General features: G+C 42.0%; 1 protein-coding gene across 3 annotated transcripts in view; it reads right to left on the reverse strand.

Moving 5' to 3' along the window:
* The window catches only part of Homer1 (homer scaffold protein 1), a 167,340-nt gene that overhangs the window by 4,381 nt on the left and 143,966 nt on the right, over window positions 1-18,993 (reverse strand). The window contains exons 9-10 of one of the 3 annotated variants that reach the window (XM_063258413.1): window positions 14,480-14,580; window positions 6,934-9,739 (exon numbers count right to left, since the gene is read on the reverse strand). In XM_063258413.1, the coding sequence (XP_063114483.1) occupies window positions 9,694-9,739; window positions 14,480-14,580 (147 nt within the window). In that variant the 3' untranslated portion in view covers window positions 6,934-9,693. Of the gene's footprint in view, window positions 1-6,933; window positions 9,740-14,472; window positions 14,581-18,993 lie in introns of those variants that run through there. The other 2 variants (XM_063258415.1, XM_063258414.1) reach the window with 2 other exon arrangements.

The raw sequence follows: 18,993 nt of genomic DNA on the forward strand, positions 1-18,993 counted from the left end.
GAAAAGTACTAGAATTTCAGGAACAGAGGTAGAGAGACCTCAATGAATGGAGCAGAAAACAGAATGAAGAAGAAAAGCAGACAACTGGTGGCAAAAAAAGAGCACAACAGAAATGAGGCAGAGAAGGTTGGTTGTAATCTCTAATATAGATGGCCTTGAAACACTAAATTAAAAAAAAAAGAACCACATGTGGAGTAGATCAGGAGGCAAGGTCCACCTCCTATTTATAGGAAATACAATTAACATGATGCTATTTATAGGAAATACAATTAACATGAAAAAGAGTACATGGACTGAAAATCAAATATGAGAAAACAATGTTCTATGTGATAGAGAAACATCTTAGTTAAATCTGGTTTGTTTGATTGCTGTTTGGTATTGACAGATTTTATTCAAATCTGATATGATTGATAGTATCAAGTCTGAGAGTATAGGCAACTACCCAAAGATGACAAGATTCACTACAGAATCCATTCTGGTTTGATTACTACCTGTTTTTGAAGTTTTATACTATCTACAAAGTTGTGTTTTTATTAATATGTTATGTACTGCTATATTCAAATATACTATGTCTGATGAAATAGCCAATTCTATTCAAGATAACAAGAGATAACACAGTAACCATGATAGAACTCCTTGTACAGCAGTTTTATATGTCTTTTTCATTTCATGTGATTATAGGAATATGTTTTGTTTTGTCTTGCTTTGTTTTGTTTCTCCCTCTAATATTGAAAGGATATAAATACATGGTAAGATTCATGCATGTGTAGAAACTATAAACAGTTTATGAGAACTTATGACACATGATGAAACAAATACTTTGATGAAAAATAGACACTAATGTACCAAGTGCTGATACTGGAGTGTCATAACGTGAAACCCAGCAATAGTATTATTTTTTGTTCAGAGTGATATTGGCCTGCCTGGGTTTGTTCAATCTCAATATAATTGAAGATATAGATAACTGCATGTTTATATGTATAGGATTGATAACCATATTTCTAAGTTTTTGTTAGATAGTTGAACAGAACTGGTTGCAGTCCCACTGTTTGAATCCCCACTTTGTATGCTCCACTTTAGTATCTTGAATATTTGTAAGAGGACAATCTGTAGTCATCAAATAGTGATTTCTTACTTTTTATTTTTTTCTTTGAAAGTATGTATTATTTCTACCTGTTTTGTTTTGTTTAGTCTTTCTTTAAGTAAATTTTTTAAAAAAAGACACTACAGTACCCAGTGCTGATTGGGGTATCATGATGTGAAACCCAACAATACTACCATTCTTTGTTCAGAGTGATTTTAGCCTGCTTTGTTTAATTTCAACATAAATGAAGATATGGATAACTGCATGTATGTTTAAGTGTGTAGGATTGATAACTATATTACTAAGTTTTTGTTGGATAGTTGAACAGAACCGCTTGCAGTCTCGCTGTTTGAATCCCCTCTTTGTATATTTTATTTTTGTATCTTGAACAACTATTTGTAAGAGGACAATATGTAATCATCAACTAGTGATTTCTGTTTATTTTTTCTTTGAAAGTGTATATTATTTATATCCATTTTCTGTTTTGTTTAGTCTTTCTTTAAATAAAACTTTAAAAAAAAGAAAAAAAAATCAAATCTATCCAGGCATGGTGGCACACACCTATAAATCTCAGCACAGGCCAGGCTGAGGCAGGAAGATTGCCATGAGTTTCAAGGTCAGCAGGAACTACCCAGTGAGATCCTCTCAAAAAAGCAAAACCAACCAACCAACCAAAAAACAAAATAAAAACCAATCTAATTAGAATGGAAATTCTAATTGAAACTGCCTATATCTGCATTCTGCTGTGAATACTGTGCAGGGCTCCAATGATGCCGTCCTTAGCAATGATAGCTATTCTCATTTCAGCATGTGACATTTTAAGCGTTACCATCAGTTGGATTGGAAAACACGTATTTTAGGAACAGAACCTGTCGCCTGAAAGTATTTGCCCATAATCTCAACAACACATTTCCTGGCTCCTCCGAGGTAGCGCTGCGGACATTGCAAACAAGGAAACAAACAGAACCAAAACCACAGCAGCAAAAAACAAACAAACAAACAAACAAACACAAAAAAACAAAACAAAAAAAACCCTTAGGAGGAGCACAGCACGGAAACCATAGAGCGGCCCAGTCTTTCCAAGTGACTCTGCAGCGCTCGCGGGACCGGCGGCCAGCGGGGAGGAGGAGCTGCCTAGAGGCAGCGCCCAAGCCGCGCCTGGCTTCGGGGCGCCGAGGACAGCTCGGCGGGCGGATGCGGGCAGCCGGCAGGGTCCGACGGAGCCAGAGCCCTGCCGGGCGCATAGGCGGCTTTGAACCGCTGCGAGCCCAGAGCACTGTGGTACAGGCCTCCCCGGCCGACCGGAGCTGTCACGTTCGGGCTGCTGGGAACTTCACGGTCAGAGGTGGAGTGGCTGCTGCTGCTGTTGATACACAGGCTCACTAATGGGAAAAGCTTCATTGAACAGTCCACAAAATAAACTTCGTGGTTAACACACTAAGACAAGTGACAGGCCAACAGTTGGATTTATTCGTTTGCAATCAGACTTTATTGGTACAGTTTGGATATACATAGTGATCATGTTCATCACAGAGATTTGTACCTGCACCTGATATGACTTGCCTTTACTCCCATTCCCTGCCCTCCCTTGGACCCCTCCGCCCTTTCCCATTTACAAAAGCAACTTTGTTCCCATGTTTTCCTTTTCCTTTTCTTTCCTTTTTTCTTTTTAGCTTTCCCTCCTTCCCTCTCCTTTGTTCCCCTCACCGTTTGAACATTTTCTTCCTACTTCATAGTACCTATCATACATTTTGTTCCTTATTTATGCTTTTGGTTTTTTGAGGAATCTCCATACTGATTTGCATAGTGGTTTTCTGGCTACACTTCCACCAACAATGGGGAAGGGTTCCTTGCTCCCCACAGCCCAGCCAGTATTTGTTATTGCTTAATTTCTGAATGACAGTCATTTTGAATGATAGTCACTGGGATGAGGTGGAATCTCAGTGTTGTTTTAATTTGCATTTCTCAAATGACCAGTGTGCTGAACATTTTTACATATATTTATTTGCCATTTGTATTTCTTCATCTGAGAAGTGTGTATTCATCTCAAATGCCCATTTTTGGATTGGGTCTTTAAATCTGGGAAGACTGGTGTTTTTGAGTTCTTTATATGTTCTCAATAGTAATCCTTTGTCTGAGGAACAGCTGAAAAACGTTTTCTCCCACATTGTGGGTTGTTTCTTCACACTGTTGGTGATTTGTCTTGCTTGCAAAAGGTTTTTAGTAGGGTGAGGTCCCAGTTATTGATTCTTTGTGATGGTTCTGGTCCGAATGAGGTTTTGTTCATAAAGTCTTTGTTTACACGGGATGTTGAATGTTTTACCTATTCTGTCTTGTAGCAGATTTACCTTTTATTTTTAGTATTCAGTATCTAATCCATTTTTACTTTAGTGTATGGTAAAAAATATGGGTCCAATTTTAATCTTAGGCATATGGAAAGCCAGTTTTTTCAGCAGCATTTATTAAAGAGCTATCTTTCTTCCAGTGAATGTGTTTGGCCCCTTTGTTAAAGATAAGGTGGCTGAGTGTGTCTGGAGTTGTTTCTGTATCTTCTAGTCTGTTCTACTGAGCCTCAGGTCTGGCTGTTTTTGTTTTGGTTTTAAAGCATCACACTGTTTATAATCACAGTAGCTTTGTAGTATAACTTCAGGCTAGGGATTGTCATGCTTCCTGCCTTGCTTTTGTTAGTGAAAGGGTTTTGGCCACTCCGCTCAGGCATGCTTTTTTTACAATTCAGCTCTGCTCAAGAGATGCTATTTTTTTTTAAATCACAATTCTCAAACCATTTAATCAAGGTTACTGGCCACCTGATAATTTTACCAGCCTTGTTTATCAATCAAAGCCTTTTTTGTTAACTATGTAATTCCACGCAACACCCTAAAAGCGATATGCCATCCAGATAAAGCCTGCTCTCTGATCTAAAATGCCAGTATTAAACTCCTGCATCCTTACTTAATTCAACTGTAGCCCAAATCCCAAACAAAAAGGCAAAACTTGGCCTTCAAACCTTATAGAGATCTTAATATGGTTTTTATGTTTTCAACAATAGAGATAACGATAACACTTGTGACACTTGGAGTTCTGAGGCAGGTAAACCACAAGGTGGAACTGCCCGGGCCACCCATGGACCACACTCAAATGCAGCAGAAGACATTGGGCAAGAAAGTGCACCATCCTGGCTTTCTTTGAGACCTTACTCCAGGGCTGCTGGGCTGTCCTAGCCACCAGAGAGTGGGTAAGCCATCCTAACTTCTAGCCCTCATAGGAAATGTCGACACTGCCAGATTCGTCATAACAGAAAATTGCTGCTGAAGACTGAGTGGGCTCAGGGCCAGCAGCTCCCTTTGTGGGTGTCCGTCTCGGAATCCAAGTTCCACTAAAACTCTCAGGTAAGACATTCTCTATATTTGTGGACATAGAGGTCATATATACAGAGTTCTTCCTGAGTTTTCAGGCTGCTATATTAAGTCCTCAATCTCTATGATGGGGTATTGATGGTCAACCTGTGCCATTTATAAACAGGGCCTATTTCGTGCAGGTCCCAATCCTAAATCTTAAAATGCTTTCACTCCCTTGTGTTTATACAGGCTCACTTAGACACACTGAGGCCTCAGCAGCTTCCACCTGTTGTCACTGGTGGACCTCTTCTCAGTGATATAAGACCACCTCCTTCCTTTCTTATTCACCAATTTCTCAGGTAACCCTAGTCAAGATTGACAGATACATTTTTGTCTTCTCACTTTGTTTATACTTTTTCAGGATACATAAAAACCTTTCCCACAACCAGGGAAACTGCTGATGTACTTGCTAAAGTTCTGTTTTGTTATCCACTTTGGTTCATAATTTCTTACATTCTATTAATGATCATTTTAACAGCAGGACTCTTGACAGTCTTTCCTAAAGACTCCCACATCATGCATAAGATAATCTTCATAATGGTCTATATGATGACTGTCACAGTTCTTTCTACCCTCAGCTGTCTGGTTAAACATGACATCCCTGAAAGCCTAAGCCCTTACCTTCCCTATACTGGTACAGCCACCACCTTCCCTGCTCCCCTATTTTTTCCAGTTCAACTCCTAGACCAGAGACAAGTTTTACCAACCTACCTCTTAACTTTTATGCTTTCAGATGGGGGAGTAATCACCTCTCATAACACCACTCCTCCTAACCCTACATTTTCAGAATTCTGTCTTACCGTGAAACGTCTAAATTAAAGGCACCTTCCCTTCTACCTCACCTGGGTCCTTAAATATGACAGTGCCATGTCTCCTCATAACATCTTGTCTCTTTGTTTTTCCAGTCTAACACACGTGCATTTACCAGTGAAGTTGTCCTGGTAAAACACCTGGCACCAGCATCTACCTGGGCATTAACCTTTATCCCGTCGACTCCCCTAGGCTCCAGTACAGTGCCTCCTGCCAGCAGGAAGTGGTTAAAGAGAAAAATCTTCACCCTTTTCATAATAATAATCATAAGATGGGATATGAAAGGGTTTTGGCCCAGACAGGACTCTGTACCCAGGAAAGCCTCAACTGGAACCAGGAAGCCCCTATCTCTCCACCCCTAAGAATTTACCTGTGACCCCATCCTCCCCACCCCTGGGAATTTACCCATGGTGCCAAACCTAGGACCAATGGGCTACCCATGCATCCCTGATGCCCCCTTAGGTTCCACCCCAAACCGAGGCTACTTACATACCCTTATGCCACGTGTCTGCTGGAGAGATCGCCAGACACCAGCAGTGGGGGGGGGGTGCCAGTCATCTCTCTCTGTGTTCTCAGAATAAAGGCCGCTTTTTGTTTTATACTTCTCATCTTTTGGAAATAATCCTATCAGAGTCTTGACTTTATATCCAGTTATGCTACTGCATTTGCTTATTAAATCTAGCCATCTTTTGATGGTGTTTCTGGGCTCTTCTAAGTAGAGTATCATATCATCTGCAAATAATAATAATTTAACTTCTTCCTTTCCTATCTTTGTTCTTGTTATTGCTCTCTCTTGTCTAATTGCTCTGGCTAATGTTTCCAGAATTATGTTAAGAGTGGAGACAATGGACACCTTTGTCTTGTTCCTGATTTTAGAGTGAAAGCTTTCAGTTTTTGTCCATTTAGTATGATGTTAGCTGTTAGTTTGTCATAGATGGCCTTTATCAGATTGAAATAAAGACCATCTATTCCAATTTTCTATAGGGTTTTATCATGAATGGGTGCTTGACTTTGTGAAAAGCTTTTTTGCATCTATTGAGATGATCATATGGTTTTTAATCCCTGGCTCTGTTAATATGGTATATGACATTTATTGATTTATGTATGTTGAACCAGCCCTGCATCACTGGGATGAATCTAACCTGGTCATGACTTATAATCTTCTTGATGATTTATTGAAGTCTGTTTGCCAGTATCCTATGGAGAATTTTTGCATCTATGTAAATTAGGGAAATTGGCCTATAGTTCTCTTCCTTAGTTGGGTCTTTCTCTGGTTTTGATATCACTGTAATGCTTGCTTCCAGGAATTAGTTTGGGAGTATTGCTTCCTTTTCAATTTGATTAGAAAGTTTGAGAAGGAGTGTACGAGGTCTTCTCTAAATTTCTTGTGGAACTCAGCAGTGAATCTATCTGGTCTGGGCTTTTCTTTGTTAGTAGATTTTTAATTCAGTCTTCAATTTCACTTATTGATACTAGTTTATTTATGATTTTTGTCTCTTCTTGATTTAGCTTTGGTAATTTTTATGTGTCTAGGAATCTGTCCATTTTTGCATTTTCCATCTTACTAGAATACAGGCTTTCAAAGTAGGTATATTAGTTAATTTTCTCATCTTGCTGGGACAAATTACTCAACACTCAAAATTAAGGAAGAAAAGGTTTATTTAGCTCACAGTCTGTGGAGGTTTCAGTCCATAATCAGTTGGCACCAAAGCAGATTGGCATGTGAAAGGAACAAAACTTCAAGGCCTCAGAGGACAGCAAAAGCATCAAGAACAAAAGAGGGAGGAACAAGCCTCCTTTTTTACCTTATACAGTAAGTAGTCTCCCCTCAATAGGGTGATGTAGCACTCACAAATATCTCCTTGCCCGCCTCATCAGCAGGCTGAGGATATTTAAAGTAAAGACCTGGTTCCCTGCTAAATTGCTTAATGTTCTAAATTTCTCAACTATACAATGTATCAACCATAAGAGTAAGTAAAGATGATCTTCTGGATTTCTGCAGGGTTCATAGTGATTTTACCCTTTTCATTTTTAATTGTGTGTATTTGAGTCTTTTCTTTCCTTTTTTAAAAATAAGGTTGGCTAAGAGTTTGTTAGTTTTATTTACTCTTTTGAAGAAACAACTCTGATGCATTGATTCTTTTAATTTTTTCTTAGTCTCCAGTCAATTGATTTCTGTTCTGATCCTTATAATTTCCTTCCTCTTACAAGCTTTGAGCTTGGCCTACTTTTCTTTTTCTGGAAGTTTGAGGTTCAACATTAGGTTGTGTATTTGAGTTTGCTCTGTTTTCCTGATATGGGTATTACTGCTGTAAATTTTCCACTTAGGACTGCTTTAATTGTGTCCCATGAATTCCAGTATGTTGTATTGTCATTTTCATTCAATTGTAAAAACTAATTTCTTTTTTAATTTCATTTGTGACATGCTGGTTGTTCAGAAAGGTGATATTTAATTTCCATGTTGTTTATGAAATTACCATGGTTTCCTTTGCCATTAATATCCAATTTCATTACACTGTCATCAAATAATATGCATGGGATGATTCAATTCCTTTACATTTACTTAAGCATGTTCTATGAGGTCTTCTTTGGAGAATGTCCTGTGTGCAACTGACAAGAATGTGTATTCTGATGTTGTGGAGTGGAACACTCTGTAGATGATCTACTAAGTCCATTTTTTCAAAAGTTTGGTTCATTTCTAATATTTCATTGTTGGTTTTTTTGTCTTTTTGTGACAGTAGGGTATTGAGATCCCCCAATACAATTGTAACAGTGCTCATTTGATTTTTCATGCCTATTAATACTCATTTTATTATTCATTTTAATATTCATTTTATTATGGTGCCCTGGTATTTGTTGGATATATATGTATGATTGTTATCTCTTCCTCTTGATTTGTTCCCTTTATGAGGATGTAGTGGCTTTCTGGGTCTCTCTTAATCAGTCTTGGCTTGAAATTTCTTTTTTATTTGGATTTAAATGTATTTCTTGTATGCAGCATATTTTTGGATCTGCTTCTTGATCCATCCTGCCAATCTGTTTATTTTGACTAGTGAATCAAGGCCACTGACATTGATGGATATAATAGATATATAGTGACTTATCCTTGTCACGCTATTTTCCTGATGTTCCCCCTCTTTTTTTCCCTCTCCCTCTGTTTAATTTTTTGCTTTGCCTGAGGGCTTCCTTCTGTTGGGATTCATGGAGTTGTAGTCCTTGCTATTTCTTTCTACAGTGCCCTTCAGAACATTTTGGAGTGCTGGTGAGATGTCTATGAATTTCCTCAAGTGTTCTTTGTCATGGAGGTCTCTCATTTTTCCATCAATTTTGAAAGAAGTTTTGCAGGGTATATCAATCTGACTTGCAGGGTGGTTTCCTTTAGGACTTGAAATATTTCACCTCAAGTTCTCCCTGGCTTGAGGGTTTGTACTAAGAAGTCAGCTGGGGCTCTGATAGGTGACTTGTTTCTTTTCCCTAACAGTTTTAATATTCTATTCTTGTGTTGAATTTCTGGAATCTTGATTAAAATATGTGTGGCTGTATATTTTTTGATCATGGTTAATGCCTCATTCATCTGTATGTCAAATTCTTTTTCCTTGCCAGGGAAGTTTTCGCTGTGATATCTGAAAAATTTTTAAAGATATCATCTGTGTTATCTTCTACTTTTTCTTTGACTTAAATCAGTCTACTGTTTTCCTTCTTTGCCTCATCTGGAAGCTGCTGGGTTGATTTCTCATGGTTCCTTACTATTTTTGAGAAATCCCTCTTTTCATGATAGCTAACTGCAAGTCTGTCTTCTAGATCTGAGATTCTGTTCTGACACTGGCTCATTCTTCTGCAGATCCTTTCAATGGAATTTTATTCTCCTAGATATATAAGTTTGAATCTATCTTATAGATTCCACTTTTTCCCTATGTTGAGCATTCATGGTTTCCATCACTTTCCTAAACTCCTCTATTTTTTTTTTTTTTTTATCTTCTGCTCTGAAGTCATTAAGCATGCCTTTCATGGTGGGTACCACCTCTGTAGTTACCTAAGAAGTTATTCCTGATTTGATTTTTTCTAGAGCCTCATTCATTTGCCTTGTTGTTACCACCTCAGAGCGGCCAGGTGGGAGGCTTTGGGATAATCCCACCTCTTTGTCCCTTGGGTTTGCCTTTGGTGAACTGGATGTCTGGGGCTGTATCTTGTTTAAGTGTCTTCTCATTTTCTTTTGTATTTCTTTTCTCAGTTTATTTTCTAGACTGATGCTTATAAATTGCTTATGGTGAGTTGCCATATGGCTAGTATTTAGAATCCTTAGGATATGACTGCTTTTCAGAGATATTTTCCAGGTGTAGCTGTGTTTTGGGTTTTGAATCTGTTGCAAGATCCTATCTCTGGAGAGAAAATGGCGGCGTGCTAGGGGATCGAGCGAAGAATCTCTCCAGAGAATTCAAACTCAAAGCTAAAAAAAAAAAAAAAAAAAGACAGCATGGAGAGGACCAGACAAATCCATAGCGATTCTTATCAACCAAGACAGTACAGCTGGAGGATTTAAAGTCGTGCTGAGACCGGAGGCTGCAAATCCCGCGCCCTTAAATCAACGAACAGACTCGTGGACCCAGCACGAAAAGCTGAGTTGCTTTTGGGGACTGCGGAAACTGAGACCCAGATCGAGACTCCAGGCGGCAGCCAGTTCTGCACCGCTGCACCAGAGCAGATGTACAGAGCTCTGGCATTTCGAATCTAAATGGTGCACAGAAATCTGACCAGTCAGCGCTGAGCCGCGAGGTGGGGAAAAGTGGACGGCTTGGTGTGTGGCGGTCCCAGAGCTGGGACTTGCACCGGACTCTGGTGAGTATAGAAAACCCCGCGGCGGCTGGGTTTGGCCAGAGAACAGCTGGCCCGCCACCACGGGGAAATCAATAACACAGAATCTGGTGCAGACATATTAGCCTGGCGGCTGAAACCGCAGCTTGGTGACATCACCAGGACCCCCTGTAGGGAGGGCTGGTGGAAGACATCTTGAGTCCTGGCAGAGTCTGATTGCTTGCTGGCTTCAGCTCCGCACGGAGAACTTAGTGGGAGCCATCTTGGTTTTGGGCAGATCTGCTTTTCTAGAGCTCCTATCACAGAGAGGTTTGGAAGAGAACGGCTGGGACCTGGGCAGAATCCTGTGCCATTACCCAGCTGCTTCTGATTCAGGGAGAACTGGCAGGAGCTGTTGGGGCTAGATCAGGCCTCTGCTTGGGGCCCAATGGGCGGATGCAGAATGGTCACAACTCAGTGACAACCAGAAAGTACAGCCTAATTTATGAACTAACTGACACAGAGGCTAGAGACTAGACTGTACCGCCCCTGCATCCCAGCCTACCCCAGATAACAGCAAATTGGGGAGGACAGCAAAAACTCAAGCCAGCACGCTTCTGAAAGGCCCTAAGCAATTCGGAGAGGGCCAGAGAACTCCAGGACAGTCTGAAAGAAACCAGAAACATGACAAGAGATAAAAATAAAAAAAAATCTCCAGCTGTTCAACAGGAGAAATTAAACCCAAGAGAACTAAACACTGAAGAGAACAAGCACAGTAACCATCCATTGCTCGACTCAGTATCAGCCGAAATTAAAAAGTATTTACATGATCTCATAGAGGAATTTAAAGATGTACTCCTGATCCAAGTGAGGCAAGATATAAAGAGATTAATTAAAGAAATGACAAGCCCTGCCCAAGAGAACACAGATGGAAGAACTGAGGAAATCAGAAAAGAAAGAGAAGCATCTGAAGAATTTAAGCATAACTTAGAATACATGAAACAGATCCAAAGAGAAAATCAGGAAACTAAAAACTCCATTGAATATTGGCAAAATGCCTTGACAGAAACTAAAGACAACCTTCTGAAACTTGAAGAGAGATTTAGGGCTTATGAACGTGAAAGAAAAAGCCTCTTAAAAATAACAAGGAACCAGAAAGAAGCAATTCTAAAACTGGAAGATGATAAAAAGATGCATAACCTAAGAATAAAGAATGTGAGTGAGGAAGCAGGAACATCCAAAAATGAAATACAAAAAATATTCACAGAGATATTAAAGCAAAATTTCCCATGTATAGCAAAAAGAAATGATATCCAGATAAAAGAAGCATACAGAACGCCAGCTACCTACAACCAAAACAGATCTACGCCTAGGCATATAATAATCGAGATCCCAGAAATCCACCAAAAAACCAGAATATTAAAAGCAGCCAGAGAAAAGATGCAGGTTACCTATAACGGGAAATCTATCAAAATAACGGCAGACTTATCAACACAAACTCTTAAGTCAAGAAGGGAGTGGGGAGAAATATTCCAAGTCCTGAAGGAAAAAAATATGCAACCTAAGTTCATATATCCATCAAAACTCTCTCTAAAAATTAATGAAGAAATAAGATACTTTCAAGACAAGGAGGAACTGTGGGAGTTTGTGGCCACCAATCCAACCCTACAGAGAGCGCTGAAGGACATTACAGAGAAAGAGAGGAAGAGATATCAGGATTACAGCTACAGTGGCAGAGAGGCCTCAGTGTACGGGGCAGACCATGGAATGAGGGAATAAGGTGGACAAATTATAGCAGAAAAGTGGAGTAGCAGACATGAGGCAGAGACGGTAAGCTAGTCTTTGGTAGAGACAGCTCTGAAACTATATTAAAAAAAAAAAAAAGCAGAGGTCATTGCTAATGGTGTATAACGATTTAAAAGACACAGTAGTCCTAGTGCCATATTTAGATTGAATTAAATTTGTTCTGGTCTGTCCACTCATATCAGATTTGAGGACACAGACCTCTAGAACCAAAAATAGCAGGTTATACCATGGTAACCATCCTTACTTTCCTATTGACTTACGCTGAAATCCTGTATTACTTACATTGTCTTACTATGACTGATCTTAATTGTATCTGAATCATAAGACTATTGGTTGGCCTTGACTGATCCTATTTGAAATCCGTATGCGTGTTAGAATCAACCCTAAAAGTAGAGGAAACTACTCTGAGCATGACAGGATGTAAAGGATATCCATACTGGTATGAATCAGTAACAGCTCTCAAATACTACAATGCAGTCAAAGATAAGTTTTTATAAAAATAGGTGATAGTATATTTAACTATAATAAGCCAGTGTTGTCGACAAATCTATTGAAAATAACAAGAGAAAACATAGTAGCTACGGAAGATCATTTATATTATAGTTTTGTAAGTCTTATCCATTGCATGTTTATCTAGGAAATTGTTTCGCTGTCTTGTTATGACTTGGTTTTCCCTATAATACAGAGAGGATAGGAACAAATACTCTGAGGAAGAGACCTGAAAAACCCGAGGCTTATTTTGTAGCATTATAATATAAATTCTAGCAATCTATTGCTTGCTGATTAAAATGACTCTGGACTGGTTTCTTCAGCTCAACTTCAGCATATGCAGAGATGGGGACGGATATCACAAAGAGAATGAGAGATGCGATGGTAGTTGGAAATGTCTTCCCTAATTTGGAACTTGAGGACCTAAAAAGACTCCATCATCCTGTAATGATTTGATTAGTTCTATAATATGCAATAAGTATAGAAAGTGGGTGAAGTTAGGGACAACTATTTGTAAGAGGCTAGAGACAGTTGGATAAGGTAGATCTCCGGTGGACTTGCTTTGAAATCTGTGTTTCTTTAAATTGTTTTTTATTTTTTTTTAAATGTTCTGTTCTGTTTTGATATGGTTAACCTTATCCTCTTAGAGATGTAAAACAAATAGGTGGGACTGATAATCATATTACGGAGCTTTTGTTCGGCCATAGAGCAGAATGGTTTGTAGGGTCACTTTTTTGAATGTCATTCTAAATACTTTAATTCTATAACCTAAACAGCCATTTCGAAGAAGACAATTTGTAACTTATCAACTGGCAATTTCTTACCTTTTGTTTGTCTGTAATTTAGTATTATTTTTCTACCTTTTTTTTCTTTAATCTCCATGTATTTTTTTTTTTCGTTTCCTTTTCTTTAAATAAAAAAAAAAAAAGATCCTATCTCTTAAATTTGTTGTGGATGCCAAGTGACTGCCTGTTTGGCCCAACCCCTGGTTCTTTAGTACTGGCACAAAGGATTTCCTATGACCCTCAGAAGTCTGTCTTAGAATACCAGGAAGAACAGCTGCTTAGCACAATTATGTCTCTTGGATAAAGTGATACAATGAGCAATAATAATTGCATCATACACAGCCTAGAAAATGACAGCCTGGGGTAAATATTAATTTGCAACCTGTAAAACCTGTAACTAGATTTGTGGTTATATAACAAAATTTAAAACAAACCAGAAAATTATATGCACTAAATAAGTTCTTAATGTGTCCATTTTACCTTTAGGGGTAAAAAATTTAAAAGAAGTTAGAGGAAAAAAGAGAGAAATAAAGGAAGAGGAAGAGCTTAAAAGCAAGGTGGAAGGACAAAGAGGAAATCACAGAAACTTTGGGAAACTGGTGCAGAAGACAGGAGGGAGAGAGAAGGAAGAGATAAAAGGAAGAACAGAACAGAACAACAACCACAAAGAAGCTAGAACCTGCATTTCCATTCCTGTAAAAATTAGATCAAATAGTGAAAGAGGTAACAAAAACAAAACAACAACAATAAAAACTGAGAGAAAAAAAAAACAAAAAGAAAAAGTATTCCCTTCCAGGTGTATCCCTGCTGTCGTTGGTAGACAGCATATGGAGAGTGAGTCCCAGTCTATGCTGATCTATCCCAGCAGGCCAGCAGTACTTTTTGGGCAGGGTAGTGGATCATCTCAGGGAGCCTGCACCTTCTGGACCTAAGGCCAGCTGGGGCCACTAGATGGAGCTGGCGGCTTCTCTGTGTTCTGAGCTCAGCTGGCCTCTTCCAGATGGCTCCAGGCTAATTGCTTTCTCCTGTGAGGCAACTGAGCCCTCAGCACTGACCTCCAGCTAATGCAGTCCTCTAGATCCACTGCTTCCCCCGCCAATGCCTCTCTCTGTGGAGGCCTCTGGGGTTGCCAGCCATTACCATGACCACGCATTCATAGGTTCAAACTGCTCCTCCTGAAGCAGCGAGCCTCGTCTCAGGGAGAAGGTGCTGCTGGCTACCTCTTTCTTCTTTGTTGAGATTTCTCTCTTCACTTTCTCTGTGGGATTCAATTCATGCTGCAGATCCTTCCTGGGTTCAGGGGACCCACCTCTCACCTTCTTGTCTTGCTTACATTGCTGTATTCCAGCATCTGGATGGCAACTCTTAGAGACGCTCTTTCTCTGCTGCTTACCACTCCACCATCTTCCCAGAGGCCCTGCAATAGTCAGATTTAGAATTGCAGTTTAATCTGTGGTTATAATAATAATAACCTATTACTTTTAATTAGCTGTTTGTATCTAGCTAAACTTCATACAAAATACAGCTTACGATTAAAATATCCTATCAGGCCAGTGTAACAAGAACTGTTTATCAAAAAATAGGAGTGAGAAAAAATAAACAAGGTCCAAGAGGAAGAAAACCCTGCAATTAACAGAACCACCGAGGAGCACTGTGGTAACCAAGCCCCAAGCCAGTGTGAGGCTGGCCTTGTGTTGATCACCCGAGCAGCAGCAACACAGGCTAAGGAGAGCAGACTTCCCCAGTGCTATGCCCAGAAAGGGAAATCAGCCACGCAGCAAGCAACAGGTTCCCGGGGCACAGTGACAAGGTGTGCGGGACCCTGCCTATCCGTGCGGCCATGAGAGACACGGCTGCACCCGGCCTTTTGTCCCAGTACACGCTCACCCTACCCACCAGAGAAGCGTGGAATAAACTCAGCCGGGGGGAGCTCCACTGGCCCCTGCCGCTGGCCCCTCCATCTTTAGAGTCCGTGTCCACTCTGTGTGAGCTGCCTGGGTCCTGGAGCCACCGTCGCCGTCTCCTCCTCCTCAGCAACCTCTGAGATGTCTACGCGGCCTGAACCCGGGCTCACCCAGATGATCGGCTCCGGCCGCCTACCCCCCCCCCCCCCCGTGCCCGGCCGGCAGGGCTTCTCTGCAGTGCTGTGGCTCCCGCAGTCCCGGGCTGGGGTTCTCGGGGCTCCCCCTCAGCCTCTGCTCTGCGCTCAGCCCTGCGCACCCCCCCCTCAGCCCTGCGGACCCCCCCCCTCAGCCCTGCGCGCACCCCCCCCCCCCCGGGGGCTGCTGTCCCTGGAGTCGGGCTGTCTCGCTGGGTGGGAAGCTCAGTAGTGGTTCCCTGGTTCCCTTGTGACCGCGGTCTAAGTAAGGGCCAGTAACCCTTGTGCTGGTGCCTGATTGCAAAAGCAGCAGAGAAAGGAGGAAAGAGGCCCCTTCTAAAAATTCAAACTCTTCCTTGTCACAGACTTCTTGAACGTTTATCTCAGCTATTTTCTTTCCTCCCTTTTGTCTCTGTCTCTTTCATGGTTTCCAGGTTTCTTTTACCTGAGTTGCTACAACTGAAAGCAAACAGCTCGTCTCCTGAACCTGGCCTCGCCTGGCCTTGCTGTAAGCCGTTCTTCACTTTGGTCAGTGACCCAGATGTCCTGGCCGTGGCTCCCAAGGGCCTCCGTGACTTTGCCTTGCCCTGGGAGAGCAGGGCTCTGGGGCGGCACAGCACCCGGCGGACAGTCCGCCCCTGTTCCACTCCGCTGCCTCAGGGGCTGGGAGCTGAAGTGTGGCCGCACCCGCGTGGACGCTCCCAGTCCGCGCTCCAAGTGTGCTCGGGAGGCCAGAGCGGCTCCAGCCTCAGGCAGGGTCTGCTCCCAGCGGCCGCAGCCAGTGGCCAAGAAAGCAGACCAGCGGCAAAATCTGCGGCTCTCTGCTCTGTACTCCTGTACCGAATGCTTAACTTCAACATACAGAATGTATTCCAAAATAATGGCTCTGCTAACGGACACCAAGACTCAACACTAGAAAGATGACGGCAACAGTGGCTTAAAGGTTATTGGTGGACTGACTGTCCACAAGGAACCTGCAAACTCCCTGCCCAGGGCGCCTGTGCTCAGGCCACCTAGTATGCAGTTCACGGCCCATGCTGCACCACTCTTGTTTACACTAAGAACCAACTCTAAATGCAACCTACACTAGGAATAAAAACAAATGCCATACAGCAATCTGAGCCAAGCAGTATCTTTTCTCTTCATTATTTGAGGTAATTGGCTACCCAAGATAATTGGTATGCAGTGACCTGTTTATATACATCAGTAAGAAGAAAAGGGTAAGGATCACTTGAGATAACAAGAACATAAGCTCAAACCTCTACAGCAACGCTAACAGATAATTACCTGGTTCTAGTTATGAATTCAGCAACAAAATCGCACAGTTAAAGACACAGTGCACGGGGGGGGGGGCCTCAGACCCTGCTGAGCTGGGGAGGGCCGGGCTCCTTAGCCTCCATGCCTTCCTCTCCTGGCTTGGAAACGTACAACTTCCCGAGTACAATGCAGTCACTAAAATAGTGACACAGGACATTTACCCTAACCAGAAGGTGAACAGGGAAAGAAAGCTATTTTTACAAGCACCCGGCTCTCTGAGCAGCAGCAGCCTTTGTACTTGGATTCCATGGTGCATGCTGACAAAATCCAGAGTCACACCCAACCCAGCCAGCTCGCTTTGACACACCAGTGGCGCCTGGGGTGTCCATGATGACCTTGTTTTGTTGTCTTCACAAAACCAGTTAACCAACCCCTAATGTTCGCTAGATTTTAATGTTTTCAAATGCTATAAACAGCTTATTTGAGGTTTTAAGCCCTTAAAGCTAAAGCATGTTTTAAAGCCTTTTAAAGCTAAAGTCTATTTCAAAATCAACTATTAATGAAGACTATTAGTAGACCACGGTTTGGATACAACTCCTGTGATATACACGTGGGTTTCCTGATTTCATTCGGGTGACATCTTTCTGGAGATAGCTTTAGGAACCTCCTCCAGGCCCAGGCCCACTCTGGTAGCTGTCCACTCCCCTCTTGGCCATTCTCATCAGTTCTTGTCCTGCCCGAGGCCCAGATGCAGTGTCAGTCTTTGCCCCATGTTCCCACTGCACCCCTTGACAAACCTCAGTATCATCCTTCAGTGGGGCCACTTGGACACAGCTGCTCCACAGGTGGGCAGTGTGTTAGCTTCCACCTCCACCAAACCAAGCCTCTCCCTTCCCAGTTCTACTGTCTGTCTCCTAGCTGGAGATCCAGTTTACATTCCTGCTCCTTGCCATGTGAATGAGTCAAGATATCCTGCAAATGACAGATTCTGCCTCCCAATTCTCCCGAGTAGTCTGGTATCTTCCCAGAGCCCACTGCCGTCAGCTTCTCAGTGGGGATCACTGAGATTTACATGCTGCCTGGGCTTATGACAGCCTTTGGAACAAGAACCTCTCAGTATCGCTCCATCATGTTCGGAACAAAACCCCAACGGCCCTGTGATGGACAGAGCCCCCTGTGCCCTGTGCCCTGCTTTACCTCCTTCCCTCAGTTCTGTTCCAGGCTCCCACTGTGCTGCTGCACTCACCTGTGCTCAACAGCCTCCTGACACTTGTCCATCTATCTCCAGGTCACCAATTCCTCTTCCTCCTCCCAGGGCTGCCTGGCTTGTGTGGGCCCATGCTCGTAGGGAACTATCCTGCACACAGCCTGATGTTTTCCCCAGATCGCTATTTCAAAGGGGACCTTGACCATAGTGAGGGCTCGGGAGTGTTCAACAGGAAGACAAGCACCAGGCAGGACTCAGGCCAATGGGGTCCTCAAGGTTTTAGTAACCAAACGCTAGCCCCTCGCTGTCACTGCACTCAACAAATCTCAAATTACCAAATTAAAATCTAGTTGTTTGGTGGCTTCTCAGTGTTAGTTTTTTTGGTACCGGGGATCGAACCCACGACCTCACACTTGCCAGACAGGCACTCATGCCGCTGAGCAAAATCCCCAGCCCCTATGGCTTCTCAATGTTAAACAAGGACAAGCCTGTAATCCTACCAGTAAGTGAGGCTGAGGCAGGAAGATTGCAAATTTGAGTCCTACCAGGGCAACTTAGTGAGACCCTGTCTCAAAGTAAAAAATTTAAAAAGAAGGAAAACATGGAAACAAACCTTCTGTAAATAGTGTGGGGAGGATGAGTTGAAGGGAGAGTAGAGGAATGGGTGTGGAGAGAAAGAAGCAAATTATATCATATATAGGTACAAATCCTCTATGATTGAAAGTAACCACTATATATAGCTAAATGTATCAATAAAATTGGATTTAAAAAATTTAAAAATTTAAAATTTAAAAAGTAAAAACGTGGGCCTGGGATTTAGCTCAGCAGCACAAGCACCTGCCTGGCAAGCATGAGGTCGTGAGTTTGATGTCTGGTACCAAAAAAAAAAAAAAAAAGTAAAAGCTAAACATACAATTATCCTTGGCCCAGCCATCTCGTCTGTAGGTACAGAACCCACAGAATGCAAAGCAGGGGCTCACACAGGAGTTTTTAATCAAGGAGTTATAGTGCTATCCCAAGATCCAGCCAGTGGATGTCTATCAACAGATGATCCACAGAATACAACAAATTTTATTCAGCTTTGAAAACAAGGGTGCGCATGCGTGTTTATGCGTGGCGCTGCAGACCACACCTTAGGTGGCGTGTGTACTTGTAAGTAGGCCACCATCGAGTTCCACCCCAGCACCCAGGACTATAGGGCTGGAGACACAGGACCTCAAAACATTACACGAGATGAAAAGCCAGGTACAAAAGGCAGATATTGTATG

This window comes from Cavia porcellus, unplaced genomic scaffold (genome assembly GCF_034190915.1).
Source record: "Cavia porcellus strain 051 isolate PalLab524CR breed Dunkin Hartley unplaced genomic scaffold, mCavPor4.1 scaffold_11, whole genome shotgun sequence".
Lineage (NCBI taxonomy): Eukaryota > Metazoa > Chordata > Mammalia > Rodentia > Caviidae > Cavia > Cavia porcellus.